Source organism: Gracilinanus agilis, chromosome 2 (assembly GCF_016433145.1).
Source record: "Gracilinanus agilis isolate LMUSP501 chromosome 2, AgileGrace, whole genome shotgun sequence".
NCBI lineage: Eukaryota > Metazoa > Chordata > Mammalia > Didelphimorphia > Didelphidae > Gracilinanus > Gracilinanus agilis.
The window spans coordinates 169,458,693-169,484,321 of NC_058131.1; the positions used below are offsets into that span (position 1 = coordinate 169,458,693).

Consider the following 25,629-nt stretch of genomic DNA (forward strand, 5'->3'; position numbering starts at 1 on the left):
TTAAAAAAGTACATAACTTACTCTCCTTCTTTCAAACCTCTTCTTCCAAATTTTCCTAATGCTTTCTGGGAGATGGTCATCATGCCAACCACCCAGACTAATAGCCTGTATCACCCTTACCTCCTCACTTTTATGCATCTCATATATACAATCAGTTGTCAAATCTTAACATTTTGGCCCCCACAACATGTACTGTATTTGTCTCCTTTTCTCCATCCATGCAGCCACCATCTAACATAGGTCCTCACCTCTTCTCCCTGTTTCGAATCTCTCCCCACTCTCCCCATCCATTCCCTACTCAGCTGCTAAAGTGATCCTCTGAGGTTTCCTCTTCTCTCCAACTCAGTTCTCATCTTACAGATGTTTTCAGCCACTCTCCTTCTTCACCTGGTCTCACACAGGGAGGTGACTCTTCTTTTTGCCAAGGAAAATACTTCTGCTTGCACGAGTGATCCCATTTCCATCTCTTTTTTCCCAAAACATTGTTTCCACTATAACCTCCACTTTCTCACTTATTTTCAGTCTTTCCCTATCTAGCAGCTGCTTTCTTTCTACAAACATGCCTTCATTTTGTCCATCCACCTAAGCTAAATGTCATGCTGTCTCTCCTTTGTTTTGTGACCGATGTCCTTGAGAAAGCTATCTATTATAATGAGTTCCTCTAGTTCCCTTCATTCCTGAAGGATCCTTCTCACTCTCCACTGCTGGATCATCATCACAGTCACTCCCATTAACCATAGGGCTCTGTCCAGGATCCTCTTCATTTTTCCTTCTATATCACTTCACTTGATTATCTCCTCAGTTCCCAGGGGTTTAACTATCATCTCAATGCTAATGATTTTCAAATTTGTTTATCCATCCCTAACTTTTCTGCTATCCTATAGTCTCCTTTCCAATTGCCCATTAGATGTTTCAAATAGAATATCCCAGAGACACTATGAGCTTAACATAACAAACTGGCCTCATTAACAGTCCTTCTCTTCCTAGCTTCCATCTTACTGCCAAGGGTGCCCCCAACCTCCTGGCACTCCCTTGTTGTCATCCTTTACTCATTACTCTCTCTCATCCTCATATCCAATCTGCTGCCAAAGCCTGTCAAAGATACCTTCCTAACATCTCTGGACCTCCCCTGACAGCCACCATCCTAGTGCAGGCCCTCAGCACCTCATGCCTGGCCTCAGTCTGCTGGTTGGTCTCCTTGCCCTCCCTTCAATTTGTCCTCCACTCAAGATGCCAGTGATATTCTTCAAGATGCAGGCCTGACACTGTCACCCACGTAGGTGCCTTATCACCTCCAAAATCAAATGTAAAATCTTCTGTTTGGCTTTCAGAGCCTTTCACAACCTGGTCCCCACTTTCTAGTCTTCTCATACTTTATACTCCCCACCCCCATTTTGTATTCTGCAATCCAGTGACCCTGGCCTCCTTTCTCTCCTCAAACACAGCACTCCATCTCATAATTCCAGACTTGTTCGCTAGCTGTCCCTGCTGCCTGAATGCTCTCACACATCACTTCTATTTCCTGGTTTCCTTTGAATTTGAATTAAAATCCTATATCTATAAAAAGGCTTTACCAGTCCTTAATTATAGTGCCTTCTGTACTGACCATCTCCAAACTACTCTTTGTATATCCTATTAGTACAAGCTGTTTGCACATTGTTTCCCTCTTTAGCATCTGCCTTTCTTTGAATCCTCCATGCTTAAAGCAGTGTCTGGATATAAAAGGCCCTTCAAAACTACTAGTCAACTCGTTGACTACTAATACATATATGTGTGTGTGTGTGTGTGTGTATGTGTGTAAATATACATATATAATAAAAATATATTTATATAATACATAAAAGCAAGTTATATATTATGAAATACACAACTATAAGGCATATACATTGTATAGCTATAAATATAAACTATATAAATCAAAATATTAGTAAATTATGAATAATTATCAATAGAAATAAATATTGCATAGATTATCTAATATATAAATATATAAAATTATTAACATATGTAGATGTTCCTCCTCCTTCCAGAAATAATTGTGTCATATTTTTTAGAATATTGTTAGGAATTTTATTTTTAGTATGAGTCATTTCATTTCATATGTTTGTTCTGAACTTGCCTGATTAGCCTTAGCTTATACTAGGTTTTTAATTTTTAATTGATCTAGAATTTTCCCTATAATCTATGTGTCTCACAGTCATTAATCACCTCTACATATCTTACTTTCTCTTCTGACCTTCTAGAAAAAAGAGTTTTTATTTAGTGAAATTTAACTGACCAGACATTATATGACCAAGGGCCAAGAGAAGCCTAAGAATACTATCCCTTAATAGATTTGGGCATATGGTTCAATAATAATTCCTTTACTTCATCATTCAGCCCTTATTGCATACTAACCATATACTAGGACACAAAGTTGAAAAAAATACCAGTTTCTGCTGCAGCTTATATTCTATTCGACTCAAGTGAAAAGGATATCGAAATATTATTTTAGAATGTATATTTGATCTTACCTGACAACTGCTTGTACAGCATGGTCCAGAACCACATCTTGCTGATGGTTTCAATTTACATGTCTCCTTAACACAGCAATTTTTAAATTTACATCTAGAAAATTCCTAAAAATAAATACTACAAGTTATTAACAGTTTGATTTCATGCCACCAGGGGAAAAGGAGGGAAAAAAATTATTCACAGGAATTCCCTAACAAATAAGTAGGTTTACCTAGTTCATAAATTCTTTAAATTACTCTTTTGCTAGATTTGTATAGGTTAATATTGTGAAATATGCATTGTGTTGTCCTAAGATTCAAGAATATATAATAAAATAGACAGTTTTCCATACCTGAAAAATCCTTGGGAGACCTAATTTACTAAATGGCTGAAAAATGAAAAATTCCATTTAAAGTACTTCAAGTTTTTTTTTCTCTTATTGAGCTTAAATCTTTGCCAGTAATCTCACAAACATTTTTTAAGGACTAGTTCTCAGGATCTCATATAGGCCACTCTCAATCCCATACTGATCAGGAGAACTGTGATGTGCTCTGTTTATTGTATTAGTGTAGAACTTGGTGCAGACACTGCAGCTCAAATCTCCTGAGTTCAAGAAATTTAGCCTAAGCCTTCCCAGGATCAGAGATTCTGGGAATTACACAGGAATGCCATACCTCAGGTGAACCCTTTCTTTAAAGAGAGCATAAAAATAAAATTCAACTGTGAGTAAAGTCTAAATGAAATGAAATTTTGTTATACTTTAAGCCGAACAGGCTCTACAATTCTTTCCTTACAAATAACCTATTCGACTAATTACTTCTCTCTATTGTCATGGTTGAAGCCTTATGAAATAAGCTCAGAAAACACATTATATCACAAGTTAAGAGAAAGTGAAAAGCTGTGGAAAGCATGAGCAGTTGGAGTGGAACAAGGGAAGTAGAGGCATAATGCTGGAGACAGACCTGCTTCTCTTGCATCCCCCTTTTGGCCTGACTTTTTACTTCATTTTGTCAAAACCTAAATACAAGGCCTATAAAAATCCCATTTTACAGATGAACAAACTCTTACTCTGGGGAAGGTAGGTCAGTAGTAGAGAAGAGCACCAGTCAACCTTTAGCCTAGTAGCCCAGAGCAGTCTCAAACATGTCACATGATCAAAGGAGCTGAAGCTGGAAGAAACTCAAGACCTCAGTGAATTTGACCCCTTTGCTCTGTGGATGAAGGCATCTAAATTACTTGTATAACATGCCATGAAAAAGAGGTAAGTAATGCCAAAACTCGACCCCAGATCTTCCAAATGAATCACTTCTCTTTCTGTGCCACCGTATTTGTCTTTTATTTATTTATTTATTTATTTTTTGCATTTTTAGACCCTTAACTTCTGTGTGTTGGCTCCAAGGCAGAAGAGTGGTAAGGGTGGGCAATGGGGGTCAAGTGACTTGCCCAGGATCACACAGCTGGGAAGTGTCTGAGGCCGGATTTGAACCTAGGACCTCCTTTCTCTAGGCCTGACTCTCAATCCACTGAGCTACCCAGCTGCCCCCTCATATTTGTCTTTTAGCTAGGTGCATTTATATCAAAATAGATATTTATTTCTGAAGTTTTGTTTCCAATGACATTAATAAAGAGATATTGTTGTAATAATTCTTGGCATTTGTATAACTTTTTTTGGAAGCAATCTCATATGTATGAAATTAAGTTAATCTACACCAGTCTCTTATCCTAAAGTCCTGGTTCCAAAGACTGTGTAAGGATAATTCAAGGCTGAAGTTGGATTGCAGCCTCTCAGACCTCTTGCAGGGGTGGGCAGTCTTTAGGTCAGCAGCTGTTAAGCTCCCCCAAGAGGTTGGTCAAACAGTTCCTTACAGAGGGGACACAGTGCAATGGCTTCTCAGAGGGAATCTGATCTAATCTCTTTCAACCAGATGGTTTGGTTGGGAGAAGATGTTCTTCCACTAGAAAGATGTTACTGGCAATCAGGGTTCCCTGACAAGGATATATGAGGAAATCAACAGAATACCCAATAACGAAGATCTCCCCACCACCAAATGTCAATCCTTGGTGTGAAGGAAGGATTCTATCAAGGATAAGAGATGTTATAGCCTACTCAACTGTATAATCCAAAGGCTATTGAAAAGGTAATGCAACTTCTTTTAATTAATCAGGGAAGGTATAATCAAGGAAGGTATATTGGGTATAGGATTGGAAGGTGGGTAAGAGGGATAAAGGAATCTCTGTTAACTAATCAAAATGGACCAGAGGCTGGCCTCACTCCCAACAGGACTAGGCCTCTTCACTGTGTTCCTCTCTCTTCCTAACTTCTGTCTCAAATAATAAACTAAATAAATAAATGAACAAGGTTAGCAGGATATCAAATGTTGACTGAAGATCTTCTGAAGTGATTTGGTGATGTTAATCTTGGTTTCAGCTAATAGCATTTATAACTGCCACAGAGATCAGGCTAATATGGGGACTGACTGACACAGCTAGAATCAGAACAGCCAAAATAGGCTAAAGGTGCTCCTGGTATGGATCAACTAGGGTTCAATGGAGAGTCTTGCCCAGACCTCCCACCATTCTTTAACCCAAACCTAGAATGAGCTTCCTCTGCCTGGGGCTCACCCTCTTATATAGTCCAATTCTAACTGCCCCCCAACTGCCTTCAGTTTCTTGGGGTTCCAAAATCTGAACCCCCATTTGCTTCTCTCTTGCAATAAAGCTTACAAATGTCTATTTTTTTTTAAACTCACAGACTTTCAGCCTTTCAACACCTTCATTTATTTATTTTTTTAAAACCTTTACCTTGCGTCTTAGAATCAATACTATTTATTGGTTTCAAGGCAGAAGAGTGGTAAGGGCTAGGCAGTGGGGGTCAAGTGACTTGTCCAGAGTCACACAGCTAGGAAATGTCTGAGATCATATTTGAACTCAATTCAGCTGCCCCCTCAATGCCTTCATTTATGACTAAATCCAATCTACTGGTGACTTAGTACTTTGTTAAACATATTCTATATCCACACTATCAAAAATATTCTAATAAACAAATTGCAATAAAACTTCTGCTATCTGGAATTTTATCAAGAAATGAGACAATATGGTTGAGTTTAGGGAAAGCAATTGAGGACTTAAATTTATATTCCACACCTTTCTAGTTCAACATTTCTATAAAAACCTTTCTAAAATGCAACTCACTAAAGTAATTCTTTTCTTTTTTACTCACTTATTATTTTGCCTATTGTGACATGCTGTATGTGTCACTTAAATGCAGTTTTGTGCAAATAAATCTAGAGTGAATAAGTAAATAATAATCAGTCAGTAAACATTTATTAAGTGCCTACTGTGTGCCAGGGGACTATACAAAGCACTAGAAGTTAAGTATACAGAGTTGCAATAAACCAGACTTTTTATTGACTTTCTGGAAACTTTCAAAGAAATAGACTTACATTATATGTTAAAGACAATAAGACCCCAAAACAAAACCAGAACAAAATCTTTCCTGGCAATTTTGCAGATGCCCAAAAGTAGAATGCATTGCCTTAGGAGAGAACAGATTCCCTTTCTCTAGAGCTATTCAAGCAAAGTCTGCATAACTACTTGTTGAAGATATTACTAAATGGACTGTTGTTCAAGTCTCTTCTGAATATTTCACTTTGAACAGAATTCTAAGAATAACCAATATTAAAAATGGTTTCTTTAATGTTATAACACAATTGAAATTCACATATAGAATCTAGATGATAAAGCTATTTAAAAATCTTTTTATAACAGTTTTATATTATAAATAATATTCTAGTTCATAACTTGGAGTCATTGAACAAACTGATAACAAGTGGTGATAAAAAATATTATCAGGCAATTACCCTATTTCCTCAGGTTAAGCTCTACATATATTTAGCAAAAAAATATTTCTCTTCATGAAGATCTATAGGTATGAAATGATCTTTCACTCAAAATGCAAAAACATAATAGGACAAAATGTTTTGTCCATTCAGTCAGTAATTTGCAGTCTACAAATCATAGGGAAATGTATAAAATTTCTGAAGGCTTGAGCGTTTTGAAATGGCTCTAAACCATAGTCTCCCAGGACTCTCCACCTCCACTTCCTCAGACACATCCCACTTCCTTTGTGAGAGGTGTCTGAGAAAATATAAAAAAGAAGAGAGAGAGCACAGGTTTTGGTGCCTTTTTCTCTAGAGTGCCTTTTTTTCTCTGGAGAGCCTTTTGCCCCTGAAAGCTTTGGTCCCAGAGCTAGCTGCTGTAGATCTAGTTTTCCCTAACTTTCTCAAACCTTAAACCCTAAAATAAACCCACTTAAATATAGCTGGAGTCTACCCTGGTTTTGTTCTGCTGTGAAGCCCACCTCTAAAGGTCTCAAGTTAATTTCCCTACTGGGGCTGGGGCTGCTCCCTGGCTTCCTTTCCTTCCTTTCCCTTCCTTCTCCCATCCTTCCTTCTTTTATCCACAACAGGCTCTAGGATCATGATGGCAAACTGATGGCATGTGAAGACCTCTTTATGGGCACCCACAATGTCATCCATCAGAGTTAGTTACTAGAAAGGCAGAAGGACTCCTCAGAGTTGCTCCCTTCCTCCTCTCTACCACCCTCCCCACCATTCTGCCTAGCAGCCCAATGGAAGTGTTTACTTCCTCCCCTGAACAGAACTCCCTCGCCACTCTCTTCCTTTTCTCCTTCCCCTCTCTGGGTAGGGGGGGGGGGGGGGGACACTTGGTCTCTGAGGGGGTGAAGCATGGCACTCAGTCTGGGGGTAGGACATGGCACATAGTGTCTAAAAGGTTTGCCATCACTGCTCTAGGATAATAAAATATTCCATTTACTGAAAGCTTAATTTTATGGCAACCTAGAGCAATAACGACATAAGACCTTATTCTGCTTACAACCAGGGGCACTTGATTTTCTGATTCCTCAGGATAAAAGATGTCAAGCATGGACAAAATAAAACTGGTTTCATCGGCATTATAAAACTCTTAAGGCATTAGAAAGTGTTCAGAAATAAATCTCTAAAATGACACAAAATGTAAAGCATCAAAATTTGCTGTTTTTCACCAATTCATCCTTCTGTAGCACTGCAATCTGTAACTTTTCGTACTTTTTAAGTCCTTTAGTCTGGATGATAAAATCAAACTACCCTAACAAATATACAAATAGATGAACAAACATTTTCTAATTTGAAAAAAGTAATACTGAAAGAAATCAAAATACATTTTAAATTCTCCACTAAATTATCCATATAAAATAATCTTATTCCTCCAACTATTAAATACATGATATGCTATTCAAAAACTTTAGACAACTTAGAAATTGCAGGGCAGTTGTTCTTTCTGAGTCTTGCAAGTATATTAGAGAAACTATATTAATATGGTATCCATTAATATTTTTCTTTGCTCACTTGTTTCAAGTCATATATATTTCTATTTTCTTTTGAGGTTAATATAACTTTCTTATACTTCTTGCTCTTTAACTTTCACTAAGAGAATGTCTGGAATTCTACTCCTGTTAAATCAATCATCTATCTTAGTCACAATAGAAACTGTTCCAAAAATTCTCATCTCTCCTCAATTCTCCTACTGCGCCACTTGCCACTACTTTCCTCAGATGAGTACCTTGCTTCATATTTTGCCAAGAGAATTAAGACCATTCTCAGAGACCTCCCTCTTCTTTCTTTATTCTCCATCTCACCTCACTAAAATATATCTTCTTCTACTTGCCTCCTCCATCATCCCCGTCTCATATAAAAAGATAACCCTTCTCCTTATCCTTACCAAGGCAAAGCTCCCTACATGCACCCTTATTCTCATCGCTTCCATCTTCATAAGCAGATAATCCTCATTTTCATCCTCACTCAAATCTTCAGTCTCTTCTACCTGTTCCATCAATGCTATCTACTAACATATCTCTGTCTGCCCTATTCTTAAAAAACAAAACAACAAAAAATCTTCCCTTGGGGCCTATCAATGCCAGAGCTTAGCCTGTACTATAAAGCAGCGGTCATCAAAACAATATGATACTGGCTAAGAGACAGAAGGGAGGATCAATGGAATAGACTTGGTATAAATTATCTCAGCAAGACAGTGTACGTTAAACCCAAAGATCCCAACTTTGGGGACAAAAACTCACTATTTGACAAAAACTGCTGAGAAAATTGGAAAACAATATGGGAGAGATTAGGTTTAGATCAACATCTCACACCCTACACCAAGATAAATTCAGAATGGGTAAATGACTTAAATATAAAGAAGGAAACTATAAGTAAATTAGGCGAACACAGAATAGTGTACCTGTCAGATCTATGGGAAAGGAAAGATTTTAAGACCAAGAAAGAGTTAAAAAAAAAATTACAAATTGTAAAATGAACAATTTTAATTACATTAAATTAAAAAGGTTTTGTACAAACAAAACCAATACAAACAAAATTAGAAGGAAAGCAACAAATTAGGAAAAAATCTTTATAACAAAAACCTCCAACAAAGGTCTAATTACTCAAATTTATAAGGAGCTAAATCAATTGTACAAAAAAGCAAGCCATTCCCCAATTGATAAAAGATCAAGGGATAGTTTTGAATAGGCAGTTTTCAGATAAAGAAATAAAAACTATCAATAAGCACATGAAAAAGTGTTCTAAATCTCTCTTAATCAGAGAAATGCAAATCAAAACAACTCTGAGATATCACCTCACAACTAACAGATTGGCTAATATGACCATCAAAGGAAAGTAATAAATGTTGGAGAGGATATGGCAAAATTGGGACATTAATGCATTGCTGGTGGAGGTGTGAATTGATCCAACCATTCTGGAAGGCAATTTGGAACTATGCCCAAAGGGCGCTAAAAGACTGACTGCCCTTTGATCCAGCCATAGTACTGCTTGGTTTATACCCCAAAGAGATAATAAGGAAAACAACTGGTACAAAAATATTTATTGCTACGTTCTTTGTGCTAGCAAGAAAATTGGAGAATGAGGGTATGCCCTTCGATTAGGGAATGGCTGAACAAACTGGTATCTGCTAGTGATGGAATGCTATTGTGCTCAAAGAAATAAAAAAACTTGAGGAATTCCATGTGAACTGGAAAGACCTCCAGGAATTGATGCTGAGTGAAAGGAGCAGAACCAGGAGGACATTCTACACAGAGACGATACACTGTGGCACAACCCAATGTAATGGACTTCTCTACTAGCAGCAATGCAATGACCCAGGACAATTCAGAGGGATTTATGAGAAAGACGCTATCCACATCTAGAGAAAGAACTGTGGGAGTAGAAATATAAAAGAAAAACAACTGCTTGATCACATGGTTTGATAGGGATATGATTGGGTATGTAGACCTAAGATATCACCCTAATGCAAATATTAATAATATGGAAATAGGTCTTGATCAATGACACATGTAAAACCCAGTGGAATTGCTCTTTGGCTACGGGAGGAGGTTGGGAAGAGGGAAAGGAAGTAACAATTCATGTAACTATGGAAAAATATTCTTAATTAATTAATTAAATTTAACAACAACAATAAAAAAAACTTCCCTTGACCCTACCATCTCAGTTAGTTATCATCATCCTGTATCTACTCCCACCCCAGCTAAATCCCTTGAAAAAATTGTTTATACTCCACTTCCTCACTAATTTTCTTTTTCCAATTACATGTAATAACAATTCTCAACATGTCTTCCTTCTTCACTTACTTTCTTGTAAGTCATCTTTCTGTCATCTCTTTTTCAACCTCAAAATTTAATTACAACTTTGAAGTTACCAGAGGTTTATTAATTTTTTTATTAATTACCAAATCTACTGGATTTTCCCATTATCTTTATCCTTCTTTACCATTCTTTAGCACATGATACTATTGAGTCTTCTCTACATTTTTATAACTCTGGCCTCTCTATTCTCCTACCTATCAGACTGCTTATTTTCCATGCTATTCTCCTTGATAATCTCCTCTCCAGGTTTTTGGATCACTATTTCCTGCTGGTTCTCCTCCTACCTTCCTGACCACTCCTCATTCTCCATTGCTGGATCTTCATTTAAGTCATACCCTTTAATCATAGGTGATCTACAGAGCTCTGTCTAGGATCCTCTTATGTTCTTTTAATATTTTTTCACTTATTTATCTCATCAGCTTCCATGAGTTCATCTTCCCAAGATGACTGATTAATTTTTTACTGGTTGTTGAACCTTGAGGATCATCAAAATGCCCTTAGGTGTGTCTGAGATGAGAAAGATTTGTTTGTTGACTCTCAAGCCTCATACTTACACAGAAGAGTCTCTTTATACCTATAGCTTTGAAGGATATACGATTGAGGTGTTTGTAGTCCTATTTCCTTTTCCTCCCACCAATTTGACTATACAATACTTCTCTCTTATAGTCTCCTTTACAAAATGCCTTATTGGAGAAGATAGAAGGTGACATAAATCAGGTGAGTCAAATTATGAATCCTATCTGAACCACCAACTCCCTTTCAGACTCCAATGGAGACAGGCCAGGACCTTGACCCCAAGAGCCTGCCAAGTCTAATAGCTCTGTTTCCAGTTTGAACTTTCCACAGCCATCAATAAGGAGCATAATTTTCTGAAGAGATAACCTTCTTTGACATCAACATCAACAATTGACCAAATGCCAAGCAATATGAGCTTGCATGCCCCAAAGCCCTGGCAGTGGTAGTGCCTGCCCCCAGACTACAAGTCCTGCTTCTAGCCCAGGCCTTACATCCCAGAAGTAACCCTTGTAGAAATGTATTTTCACAGGTGCTTCTGAAAATCCATGTAAACATTTTTGATCCTCCTTTCATACTAAAGAAAGTCTGAACCTTTTCTTTTATGCAGTATTTATAGTAAAGGAAATTGTGTTCATTTATGGTATTAAAGATAAAATATGTTGATATTATACAACACTATACATATATTTTATATATCTCTTGAATTTCTTAACTTTTCCTGTGTTGTCTGCTAGCCTTCTTGTGTCATCTGTGGCTTCCACAAAACTCCAAAATTTTCCCATTTAATTCCCTATGCCAACTTGAGATATATTAACACTGTGATGGATAAAGTCACAATGTGGAAAGAATATCTTTATTTAATAATTCCTTCTAATATTTTACATATCAAATTTTTGTGTCATATTTGCCATAAGTATTTATCACAATTTATTATCTTGTAATTATTTGTTTTGGTTTACAAAAATGTTTTATCTCAATGTAGATGAATATATCTATCTTCTCCCTAATAATTCCACCTAGATGTTGAATAAGAAAAAAGTCATCTTCCCACCACAACTGTCACAAATAATTTTTATTTCATCTTTTTTATGATTCATTTTAAGAATATTTAATTCTCTTATCTAGTTGGAATTCTCTGAAATTTTTGGTGTGAGATGTGAATATATGCTCATTTCTTAAATGTATACATTTTAATTTTCCAACTTAAAAAAAATGGACTCATTTCTTATTCCCTCTATTACACATACATATGAGAAACACAAATATAAATTCTTGCACTAAGTTTCCAATATTTACTACTAACCTTTTCTGATCCACAATCACACTCTTCATCACCTTCCACAAAGCCATCTCCACATATTGCTGTTGCTCTGTAAACTGGTTTCACATATGGTTGATTTTGAAGACAGTCAACCCCAGGCCTTGAAACAAACTTTTTAAAGTCATCCAGACTGCAGCTGCTAAAAACCTTTACTCCACTGGATTCCCTAAAATTAAAGTATATTCCTCAGGTAAACAAGTATGATTATCTTCACAAAAAAAACTATCTGAAAATGTCTATGACATATGTAATGCTTACTGAAGGATGACTTAAATAACAATATTATCTTTAATTGGGGGGGCAACTCTGAAATGACTTTTCATAGTTAATATCAAATTCAAATTTGCTTCAACTTTCTCCAAGAAATTTCTCAAGAAATATGTCATATTACTAAATCACTAGGGTATAGGATTTGTAATTCACCTTCACTTATAAAGGTCAAACTTATTTTCTGCTTCTTTGTCTTCCACCTACAGTGATATGAAACAAAGTTCTATAATTTTCTCCTAAAACACCTAAATAATATTTGAATGTTGCATATTTCTCATTTAATTTATCTTTCATTTGTACAAGTTTTAGTAATGCCAACAAAAAATACGTATCTAATATATGTCTTCCCACCTTTAATATCTGGCCAGGTTTGATATTACCCTTAATTTAAAATTCCAAGATGGAAGGAAGATGTTCTTTAATTCAGAAATGTAGACATAACATTATTTCATGGTAAAGACAGAAAATCTTTCTATACATGTGTGCTATTATTAGAGTGAAATCACAATATTATAACCTCTTAAAGCTAAAAGCATTTATGTACTTGTTTAACCCCTTATCTCATAGATGGGGAACCTGGGACCTAGAAACGTTAACCAACTTGTCTAAGGTAACACAGTTAAGTGGTAACAGCATGATCTTATCTCTGATACTTATTGGCTATATTAACCAAGGCTTAATACACTTAACATCTCAATGCCCCAAGTAACTAAGATTCTTAGTTTTAGAACACTTTTCACTCTTCAGTAGCAGAGTGAGTTTCTCCATAGGGAGTTCCTGACATTAGTGAAATCATAGGTCCAGTATAAAATACACACACACACACACACACACACACACACACACACATACACACACACACATACACACCCATATTTTTGATAGAAAAGCATAAAGTGAATGAACAAAGTATATAATTTGAAAGTATGGCATGGCTAAATTTAACAATAAAAATTTCTTAAATGTCTATTATGCCTATAAGAATCGTCTTTTTTTAAAAATACTCTGCTTCACAGAAAAATAATAAAAATCAGTGCTACTCATAAAAGAGCAGAGGCAGCTAACTCAGAATAATGCCTATATCCTACACCCTTGAAATGATAAGGTACCAAATACACTGTAATGAAAATTGCAGCAATGAAGAAAAAAAAAACAGAAAATATCTCCACAATGTAAAATCTTCTGAAATAATAAGGGGTGAATAAAGAAAATACACCTCAACTTCCATGCTGCCCAAACTAAACCAGGCCACAGGAGACTCTGTTTTGAGCTTTGGGTAAGTGGCTTTCACCACTCCCTTCTTCATAGGCACCTAGGCTAAGTCTCTATACATCCACTCCTTACCTACATTTGTGGAGAAAAAAGATCCTTGAAATCATCCAGCCCCACAGCAAATGAGGCCAAACAACTATATGAGAGGGGAAGTACTCAAAAGTACATAGTTGATCCTCGGAGCCATTAATTTTGATGCTCCTTGCAACAATGCAGAGCACAACCCTTTCATGTGTGTCCCTCCTAACAAACTGTTGCCAATGTCCTCCCAAAGGGGCCCTTTCTCACTTTTTTCCTGATGCCATAAGGATACCAGTGGAACCTTCAGATTGTCCACCTGCCATTCCTCACAACTGCCACATGACCACCAGATCTTTCCAATTGGGTATTTTCTTTTGAGAATTTAATGTAGAGGATGATCTATGGATTCCTTCAATGTCTATTTTGCCCTCTTGTTGAAGAACATCAAGGCAGTTTTCTTGGATAATTTCTTGAAGTATAATGTCAAAATTTCTGTTTATTTCTGGGTTTTCAGGTAGACCAATGATTCACAAATTATCTCTTCTAGATCTGTTTTAAAGATCATTTATTTTCTCAGTGAGATATTTCACGTTTCCTGCTATTTTGTCACTCTTGACTTTGTTTTATTAATTCTTGCTGTCTTGTGAGATCATTAGCTTCTACTTGCCCAATTCTGGTCCTTAAAGACTGGTTTTCCACTATGATATTTTGATTTTCCTTTTTGGTTTGGTCTATCCTGCTTTTCATGGCTTCCGGCAGGTCATTTCTGATCTTCAATTTGCTTATCATTTCATTTGATTTCTGGGCTTCTTTTTCTAATTAGGAAATTCTGTCTTTTAAATTTTTATTTTCTTTTTGAACTATTTCCCACTTTGCTTGCTAATTTTCTTCTTTCTCAATCTCATATTTGAACTCTTTAAGATTTCATGACCAATTTCCATTTTTTGGGGAAAGTTTGGATGTGTTTACTTGTTTGTCATCCTCTGCTATCTGCTCTGGGGTCTGGATTTTTTCTCCATAAAAATTATCCAGGGTCAATGCTTTTCTCTTGTTCTTTTTGGTGGTTGAAGATTGTATTTCTTGGGTGTTGCTGGCCATTGCTATTCTGGTTTTTCCTTACCTTCCCAGCCAGAAGTCTGAGTGAAGAGGGTAGGCTCTCTGTGTATGGAGCTAAGGAGCAGTTTTTGCCTGAGGCTACTTTCTGAGTCTCCGTGGCTTCTACTGTGTGCTGCCCTTCTCTGCTCGATCTCTGTGCTCAAGGTCCATGCTCTTCAGCCTTCTGGATTCTCAAGTCTAGCTGCTCTCAGGGGTAAGTCCCTGGTGTTCCTAATCAGCTCCCAAGAACCTAGAGATTGCCCCTCACTTGCTCTGATTCTGGCATGCTGGCTCTGACTCTGGCACCGTAAGTGGGGTGAGGGAGGGCTGATCAGCCACATTTTGGTGGAAGATATTTCACCCCCTCATAGTGTGGAAATGCCAAAATCCCACACACCTTCAATGCTACACTCTACTGTGGAGCCCCTTTGTTTATCTGAACTTGGTTTTTTTGTTCTTTTGAGACACTCTGTATTGGTTGGCAGTGAGGAGAGGAAAAGTCCTACCTTGACATTGCAGCCATCTTAACCCAGAAGTCCAAAAAACCAATTAGGTATTTTTTGGATGCTATCTTTTGTTCCTTTTTATCTCTGAAGTTACTCATTTTTTATATGTTGCAGTTGCTCATATACATGCATGCTATGTACCTCCCCATTGTACCTTGTGTAATATTCATCTGTCAATTCTTTAGAGTATGTTATGTTCCATATGCCATTGTCACTGGTATAATAGTTGTACTAAAAAGATGGGTCTTTGTTTCTGGGAGAAGGTTGTGATCATTGAGAGAACTTAACAGTTTTCTGAAGGCAATCCAGCCTATTCTCCTCAACTTGTTTAACTCCAAGTCCAACTCATTGTCCATTTTTATTGATTGTCATATATGACATACATTTATATGTTTATAAATGTATATACGTATATGTACATATCTATGTAGATACCTAAATAAACAAGCTAACCATCCAACTGTACATCATACTATGAGTAGCAGAAATTAAAAATTGAATTGGTTAATTCCTTTGTATGAAGAACCCTCTTGCGTTTTTCCTCAGATCTCTTCCAGGAGGTCCAGCAATGTTCTAGGTCCGGACGAAACCAATATAATATTATGTGAAAACAGTAGAATCTGAAAGGAGGACACTATCCATAGGGAATCTTTCTTCAACATGAACTTTGCCTTGGATCTCCTCCATCACCGTGGTGGACACCTTAGAGAGAATGTTATTTTATGCCTCAACTAGGCATTATGATCACTAAGTTACTGAATGAAGTAATTTCTGGTTGTCTTATTATTCAAGGAACCTTAAATAATTTTGATGCATGATGGAGAGTAACCTAGTTGGAAGAAAGGCTTTGAAGCGGTGTTTTGTTCTACTCAACAAATGCTTTTTTGTAATCAACAAATAATAAACATCATAGAATTCTGTGTTCTCCACATCTTTCAGGTAATTAGGTAATGATAAAGATTATAATCCATTGTAAAATGTTTTTAAAAGCCTGCCTGTTCCTTATTAATAGCTTTGTTGAGGTTGAACTCAATGACTATATAGAAGTTTCAAAGGTTTTTTTTAACTCTTACCTCCTTTCTTAGAATCAATACTAAGACCCTATTTCCTCTCTTTCCTAATTACATTTAAATGTATAGCTTAGTTCCTAGCAGTATATGTTTGTATTGTCCATATATGAGATTCTCATCAAGTCAGAATTATCAAATGAACATAATATAGTAAAGAAAAGGCTAATTTAATTTTATGCAAAGAGCTAAGAAGTATACAGCACCACATTTTGATATTTCCTTCAATTTTCCATCTCTGAATCTAAGATCCAAAGAAAAGCACAAGCATGTTATTTTTGGTTTGGTTTCCCAAATTAATCTGCTTTTCCTCTGCTATTGAACTTTAAAGCTTCTAAAATTTTGGGAAGCCTCACTTATCATGGAACTATGTTTATCAACTCCTTACATTTGCAGAATTCTGTATATTTGGAATCAACTTCCATGAAAGACTTCAGTAGGATGGAGTAGCAAGAGGAGAGTAAGGATGGGGGAAGCAGCAACTCTGGAATGCAACAATGTAGAAGTTATTCAATAAGATGAATATGATTTCAATTTACTAGATTCAACAAATTTTTGTACCCCAGTGGATCTTTGTCTGGGTGCTATGTATATTTACCTAACAAATATAATCACTTCCATTTCTCAGTGGTATTGGCTCATTTCCTCATTGTCCTGTTTCATAAAGCAGTCTCTAGATATGAATATCCCAGAGATTATTAAAATTGCAGAATTTTCCCCCTAATTGACTTGTCTCTATCTTAGCCTGAGCTGAAGAACTATCTAAAACTCTCTTTTAGGCTAGCTTTTCCTCTCTCAAGCTTTCTGATCTGGACTAAAATAATTTTAACCAACAATATATTTTAATAACAGTTTCAAGTAGCTTGGGAAGAGAAACATGCATTAAAATAAAACATAGCAGGCTGTAATATGAATTTCAGTAAAGGAACAGGTTTAAATCTCTTTATCTCAAACACAATCTCTTTTCCCCACTAGTCAGTGGGGGAATGGGAACTGAAGTGATTGGACAATTAAAGAGAGCTTCTCCAGCATGGCTTCGAGAGAAGCAGTGTAATGGAGAAAAAATAAATTGTGGGCTGTTATTAAATTGCCCCACCATCTGTAATCTGCTAATTTGGCTCAACTTGGTCTGTTTTAGTCCACTGGTTTTTACTGTCACATTCTGTGCCTTGGCACCAACTATACACACCTTCACCATGATATAAGATCTCACTTCCATTCTCTTTTCATATTTTCTGTTACAGGGGCAGTACCCAGTCTCCTTGCTCTCTGCTGACATAATAGCATAAGGGATCAAATCAATTCATAGTTCTTCTCTTTAGCCTCTGATATGTGGCTTCTTTCAACATATACTTTGGTATGTGGTGATTTCAGTGCATGGGTATAGGTGAGGTTAGTGAGACATATATTGGAAAACATGGATCAGGAAGAATTGAAATCATTCCTATCTGTTTCTGAATTTTAAAGATCCTTGAGACTGATGAATGTGAAAATAAAATAAAATGCTTAAAAACTAAAATTCCTTGCAATTGAAGTCTCTTTTCCCTTTATGTCAATATTAATCCCTGAATTGTCATTGGGGTGGTATTTATATCTACTAAGGCTTTTATAGAACCATTATTTGAGAATTTTGCTCGTCTTCCATTTTGCCTAGGCATCTACAAAAAATTTTTAAAGTACTATTTGTCCTATTTTTTCCCTCTTTGTGTTAGGAAATCCTTTTACAATTAAAAATTTCCAGTGACTTTTTTTGTTCCAACTTTTGAATTCATGAATTTTGATTTTGATTTGAGGTCATCTTAAATACAAGATTCTACAACTTCACTTTCTAGGCAGTGTAGTCATTCATCCTCTAATGTAAAAAAGTTTTCCTTTTTAAATTCTTTCTCTGGAGGTAGAGAGCATTTTTTGTCACAAGTACAGAACTCTCCTGGATCATTGTATTGCTGAGAGTAGCTAAGTCTTTCACAGTTGATCACACAATATTGCTGTTACTGTGTACAATGTTTTCCTGGTCCAGTTTATTTTGCTCTGCATCAGTTCATGTAGATCTTTCCAGCTTTTTCTGAAATTATCCTTTTTATCATTTTTATAGCACAATAGCATTCCATCACCAACATATACCACAATTTGTTCAGTCATTCCCAAATTGATAGAGGATAAGCTCTCCGTTTCCAACTCATTACCACCTCAAAAAGACCTGCTATAAATATTTTTGTACAAGTAGATCCTTTCCCCTTTTTTATGATGTCTTTGGTATGCAGTCCCAGCAATAGTATTACAGGGTCAAAGAGTATGCACAATTTTATAGCCCTTTCAACATAGTTCCAAATCGCCCTCGAGAATAGTTGGATCAGTAGTGAATCACTTTCCATCAAAAAATCTTATTCTAAATGACTCTTAAAGTATATTGAACTCTCGGGGCAGCTGGGTAGCTCAGTGGATTGAGAGTCAGGCCTAGAGATGGGAGGTCCTAGGTTCAAATCTGACCTCAGACACTTCCCAACTGTGTGACTCTGGGCAAGTCACTTGACCCCCATTACCTACCCTTACCACTCTTCTGCCTTGCGTATTGGCTCCAAGACAGAAGGTAAGGGTTTAAAAAAAAAAGTATACTGATCTCCCTTCTTGAATATATATCTTCTTACATTTTGCTAGTATTTGGCTGAGTTTCAATGGATTATTGATCCTAGAATATTACAAATAGAACACCTGCCAAAAGATGGAAAATTAATAGAAAAAATCTTACACTGCTGCAGGGTTCATTATGCAGGCAGCTCCTGAACAATGACACTGGCTGGCATCATCAAATGTTAATCCCAAATTAAGTCCAAGCAACTGTACCAGAATAACTGAAAGTGTCTCCAATGATATTGTTCTTGGATACTAAATTGAAAAAAAAAATAAATTTAAAGAGTTATCTGAGAATTTTATTCAACTATGGAAATTAGTATAATTAAATATTTATGTTCCTGTCACAAATTTGTGGTCAAATTTATTTTTATCTAATATCCAAGTTTATTCATTTTTCTTTTTCTGCTACATGTACTTTTAAGAAAACTATTTGGAAAAACTGCAAAACTTTTTTATTCATTCTAATGAGAAGATTAGGAAATATGAATGAGGCAACAACATATTAAATCAGTAACTTATTTTTGTAACACATAGAACATAGTGTGTATTTAATAGTGGAAATTGATTGACTGAACTAAGCCTTAAAGGAAAATAAGAATCTTGAGAATTAAAGCTGAGGAAATTCTGAGTAAATATTCATCCCTCTATTTTCCCTCCTTTCTCAGAACCTCAGAATTCAGTTCAAGGTTTTCCTCTCCACTCCAACCCTTGCCTTAAATTATGAACTTCAATATACATACTGATATGCTCTTGAACATGGTGACTTCTAAGTTTATCAACCTCAACTCCCATGACTGTCTTCTCTCCTTTCCAACTATTCACAGAGATGAATTACTGTACCACCTTAGATTTCAACTATAACTCATGATCTTATGCTTGAATACCCTGATCTTGAGTAATTCTTCACTCTTCCTAAACTTATTATTCATTCTCACTATGGCCTTTGTTCTCCTAGTTCCTCTCTTATTTACTGCCCTTCAAAGTCTAATAGGTAGCCCAATTCAACTATATGTTGCCTTTCCCACTTAAATCTTTTGCCTGTGCCCTACCATCATTTAATACCTGGCAGTTCTTCTGGTTCTACTCCACCATCTGCTTGTTCTGTTTTTATTCCCATACTCTGTAATGCTACTGGAGAAAGCTACAGTTGAGTGTACTAAAAAAATTTACTTTAACATCTCAACAAAGCTTTCTCTATTCTAGACTTTCCATAACATTGTTTTACCTAAGCTCATTATGGCACTCTCTCACATTAGAATCTTTTGCTTCCTACTTTACCACAACTCTACTATTCTTTATCTCAAAACCTACTTCAATATCCATTCTCTCTTTTATTCCAGAATATATCCATAAAAAATTTTAATTTTTCACATGACCATGCCATCTCCTCAAGACATAAATCTTATATTTCTCCTCTCTTTCAGTGCCATATCTGTATTATTACTCATTCATTTCTCCACTTCCTACAATCTGCTTTCTGACTACAATACTTCAATGACACTGTTCTCACTTGTTGCCAATAATTTCTTAGCTATTTGAGAAACTTTTCTTAGTATTCATCCTCCCTGACTTCTATGCTCCCTTTGACACTGTTATACTATAAACCTCCTGAATATGTTCTAGTCTCTCCTTTCTAGGTGAATGTCAATTCAGGCTCTTTCCTCATTCTCTTCCTTCCTATATGGTTGTTCTTTCTCAGTCTCCTTTATAACATCACCTCCCACTCTCATCATTTTAGTCTGGGAGTACCACAAGGCTGATCCTTTTCTTTCTTCCCTTTTTATACCTTCTCCATTGATGAGTTCATGAGTTCCCTTAATTTCAATTATTAGAAAATAACTACAAAACCTATTTATCCAGCCCAATCTTAAGTTCCACATTACTCTTTGAATATCCTATTGGCATATCAAACTCAACAAGTTTGAAAACAGATTCTCCCTCCCTATACAAACTCCTCCTCCTTAACTTCCATTTTCACTGATGGGTTCACTGATCAATCTCAAGTTTATAATTTCAGCATTATCCTTGATTCTTACTTCTCCCTCATGATCCTTATCGAATAGTTGCCAAGTCTTATAAACTCAACCTTCAGAATGCTTTTATATTTCTCCTATCTCCACCCATAAGGCTGCTACTTTACTTACATCACCTCTTGTCTATATTACTATAAAAGCCTTCCTAATTGGTCTCCCTGCTTTGAAATCTCTCCTTTCTCTTATCTATTCACTCTACACAGCTTTCAAAATAATCTAACCATCACTTCTCTGTTCAAAAGCCTACCAAAGCTCCTAATTGTCCCTAAGATAAAATAAAGGTCAATAGCTATTTTATATTAGTCTTCCCACTCATACCTAGTAAAGTGCCTTGCAAATGACAGACACTTAATAAATGTTCATTGAAATGTTTGACTAGAAGACATATTATATAGCCTCTCCTAGTCTCTATTTATCTTGGTAATGTTAATGCATTTAAATAATAATACATCTTAGTAAAGGTTGCTACAATGGAAGAATAACTAAAGTACCTTCTAAGCAATGCTCTGCCTTGGAGGAACAACCTGTTAACAAATACATCAGTACAACTGTGCAGAAAGCAATTTCCCCTAAAACATCTTTAAAAATATCCTCTTTTCTCAGCTATGTGGGGAAGAAAGTATACAATGGATACTGTTTTCTGATGGAGTAAGGAAGGAGGATTCAATCTTATTCCCAAAGCAAGTGATTAGAATATATAGGAATTATTTTGAACCTTTTAAAACAGGAAAGAGAACATTAGAACATGCACTCCTGTAAAGCAGAAACTGTCTTTTGTCTCTTTTTGTATTCCCAGCACTTAGCATAGTGTTTTGCACAGAGGAGGCATTAATAAATGCTAATCTGGTGACTAAAACTCAAATATAGAGCAAATTTTTTTGAAAAAGCAAAATAAAAAGACATCATCCATAACTTGTAATGACTAATATGAAAACCGGATTTGGTTTTAAGCTAAAATAATCAGTATTGGTGTACATAAAGATTAACATTTGATTCCTAAAACTAAAATTATCTTTTAAAAAATAGCAAGATCCTTAAACTGAAAACACTAGTTTTTTCTATGAGACAGTGATCTTCTTAAAATAATTCTCTAAAGTTTAACAAAGCTTTCTAAAAATAACAATATGGATACTAAAAACCTATGAAAGAGAGCATCTTATAGAAGTTGATAGGTAATAAATATTAGCAAGATTTTAACAATTACATACCATGATTATTCCTGCAGAATAGCTTTTATTACACATTTTTCCAGGAAATGTTGCCCCAACATAGTTGGGATGGTTCCTATAACTAAAGCATAAAATCATTCTCTTGTATATTAACACATTTATCATAAGGTGTTCAACTTAATTTTTCCTAAAAATAATTTCTACTCCCCTAATGCCCCTAATGATAATTAAGTTCCTTAAAGTTTACAAATACTATTCCAATTCCACCATTTTTAATCAATATCCAAACAGATTGACTAGATAGCATATTTAAAATATTCATCTCACCTATAGGTGTATTTTGTATGGTAGGTCCTAGTTTCTTTACCTCTTTCTAAATTCATGGATATGTCACTCCTCTATTCAAAATCCTTCAGTAACTTCCTCTATATAATGAAGGTCAAATTCCTTAACTAGGCATTCAAGGCCTTCCACATTATTATTATTATTATTATTTTTATTATTATTGTTATTGTTATTATTATTACTCCTCTCTAGATACTTAATGCTTCTGGCAAACTGTTCTATTGTCTATATGTCACTTATGGTATGCAAGTTATCATTGAGTATATATTATAGCACACCTACACCTACACCTACTGTGTGTTTCTATTGCCCATGAGTAACATATAATGTTGCTTCCTCAATTTTGATATTCCATAAGTAACAGCAATATACTATCAGCAAGAAGATATTTGATTTCAAAAGATGGATTTTGTTATAAGAAAAAGCTTGGGCTCCCTGAAAGTGGTATAAATTTTTCAAAAGCCATCCAGCCTGCTTTCCTCATAATTAATTTGAAGCATAGCTCACTGTTTAACTTTAGCATTTGTCTCATCTATATATACTGACAGATTGTATGTTTATCAACATATACTAATAGATTGTGTGTTTATCACTATATAATATTAATGACGTTACCATCATCACAGGTAATGCTAATCACATCATAGATCTATATAATATGAATTATACTGGTTTTCTTTGCTTGGAATATTAAACTGGATATTTTGAATCATCATAGGTCATGTTTACAAGGTTCTACAGAACGGTGAATCTTGACACAATTAGCAAAATGTTACCTACAAACAAAAACAATTAAAAATCTTTACTATTTATAGGCTATCCCATTTTTATTTGATCTCTCCTTTAGACATCCACTACTGACAAGCTTCCTATTTTAGGCCTTACTTAAGAGAGATAAAATAGGTAGGTGGTTCTGTCAGCCAGGCAGTCAATAAAACCTTAGTAAGTGCCTATTCTATGTCAGGCACTGAGGATACAGATATGAAAAAGAAAGTGAGTTTCTGCCCTCAAAGAGCTTACACAATATCAGAGAAAGAAAATGCCCAAAAGAAGCAGAAAGGAAGTGGCGGGGGGGGAAGCTTGTACTGTTCAAATGTTCAAAGGTATGCAGTCAAGTGGGAAATGAAGTGATAACCTGAGGCCCTATCAAATGGAAGTTCTAGAGATAGGGACAGAAGGTATAGATGGTACTAATGAGGTAAGAGTCCAGAACAGTCCAATGGAGAGTGGTCAAGGGGAAATGAAGATGTTATCTATGTTATCATCATCAATCAAGAAATTCTATCTGTTTTAAAGACATATACATGGAAGAACCATTGTTAAAGGAAGCTTTCAAGGCTACATTTTGTTTGTCCAAGTCAAGTTTGTTTCCCACCTAATAATCAAGGAAACAGTAAGATTGGTAGAATCACATATATTTTTCTCTTTTCCATCAAATCAATCAACAAATATTTATTAAGTGCTTACTGATGTTAGGAACTCTATGTGACCATGAAGATGTAAGATACTATAGAATATCATTGAGGAAAGCCTGCCTAATTTCATATTTTCATCAAGAATATCCTTGATATATTCATAAGTATTTTATATAAATGAGAAAATCTCATAAATATTTTATAGAAATGAGAAAGTAGGCATATAGCCAGTCATTATTTTTTATCACCTTTTTTAGTAGTGGTAGCATTCCTAACTTTCCTGACATTCTTCTCCATTTTTCTTCTTTTTCAGATATCTAGAGACATAAGTCCTCATTCCCCTTAAAAATCATGTTGCTTCAAACAAGTATTTCCTCTAGTATTACTGACACAGTCCAATTGCTCTTCCTACCTCTGGGGGTTTTTTATTGCTATTTCTACCTTTTCATGTAGCATAAGGGAAACTGAGATGTTCAAATATTGTTGTTCCAAAATCATCATAATCTTTTTAAAAAAAGTTATAAATAATACACCATGCTCATTTTAATTTATCAGAATACAAAGACTAAAATGAAATGATCCCGACAATAAGCACTTGCATCCTATTGAGGGGAGAGAAACAATGTATATATAGAAATATATACAAAATAAAGTCAAGATAACTTTAGAAGAGAAGGCACTAGCAGTTGAGGGGATTGAGAAAGGCTTTACGTAAGAAAAATTCTAGGAGACTGTGGGAAGGAGAGAATGTATTAAAAGGATGAAAGTACAAATAGAAGCAGTATAATGGAGTTGTCATGGGATGAACAGCAAAAACCACAATCTAGTTGGACTGAATTATAGGATAGGCAGTAACGTGTAACAAGTTAGATTGGAGCTAGGTTGTAAAAAAGTTTAAAAGACAAATATAAAGAGTTTTTATTTTATCTTAAAGGTACTAAAGAGTAGTTGAAATTTATTTAGTAGGCAGACAAGTGACATAGTCATAAATGAGTTTTACAACTATTACCCTAGCACTGTGTGAAGGATGAATTAAAGTTTGAGACAGGGAGGTCATTTAAGAGGTTATCGCAATAATCTAGGTGAAAAATGATAAAGGTCTGAAGTAGAAATGTTGGTTATGTGAGTTGAGAAGAGGATAGATTAAAGAAATGTTATGGAGGCAGCTGGGTGGCTAAGTGGGTTGAGAGCCAGAAAGTCCTGGGTTCAAATGTGTACTCACATTTACTAGCTGTGTGACCCTGAGCAAATCACTTAGCCTTCATTGCCTAGCCCTTACCACTCTTCTGCCTTGGAACCAATATATAGTATTGATTCTAAGAAGGAAGATAAGGCTTTAAAATAAAATGAAATTTTATGGAGGTGGAAACAAGAAGATTTGACTGAGAGATGAGGGAAGAGTGAGGAGTCAAGAATGACACTAAGGTTGTGACCCTAGGAGACTGGAAAAAATGGTGGTATCCTTGACAGAAACAGGGTTGTTCAGAAGATAGGGTGAATTTAAGGAGGATAAATAATTTTATTTTGGACAGACTAGAGATATCTATGGGATACCCAGTGTGAAATGTCTAATAATCAGGCAGAGATGTAGAACCAGAGCTCGAGAGAGATGGGAGCTGGATGTACAGAACTGATAATTATATTCCTAAAAATGATCATTAAGCCCATGAAAGTTGACAAGATAGTCAAGTAAGGACCTATAGAGAAAAGAACTCAGAACAGAGCTTTTGAGAATACCTACATTTGCAGAACATGATG

The 25,629-nt window shown here is 35.6% G+C and overlaps 1 protein-coding gene across 1 annotated transcript in view; it reads right to left on the reverse strand.

Annotated features, from left to right (window-relative positions):
• LOC123233424 (disintegrin and metalloproteinase domain-containing protein 18-like) overlaps nucleotides 1–25,629 on the reverse strand; it is a 160,329-nt gene that overhangs the window by 75,865 nt on the left and 58,835 nt on the right. Inside the window, exons 10-13 of the mRNA XM_044659537.1 lie at nucleotides 22,151–22,232; nucleotides 19,025–19,161; nucleotides 12,027–12,210; nucleotides 2,514–2,618 (exon numbers count right to left, since the gene is read on the reverse strand). Coding sequence (XP_044515472.1) covers nucleotides 2,514–2,618; nucleotides 12,027–12,210; nucleotides 19,025–19,161; nucleotides 22,151–22,232 — 508 coding nt within the window. The remainder of the gene's footprint in view (nucleotides 1–2,513; nucleotides 2,619–12,026; nucleotides 12,211–19,024; nucleotides 19,162–22,150; nucleotides 22,233–25,629) is intronic.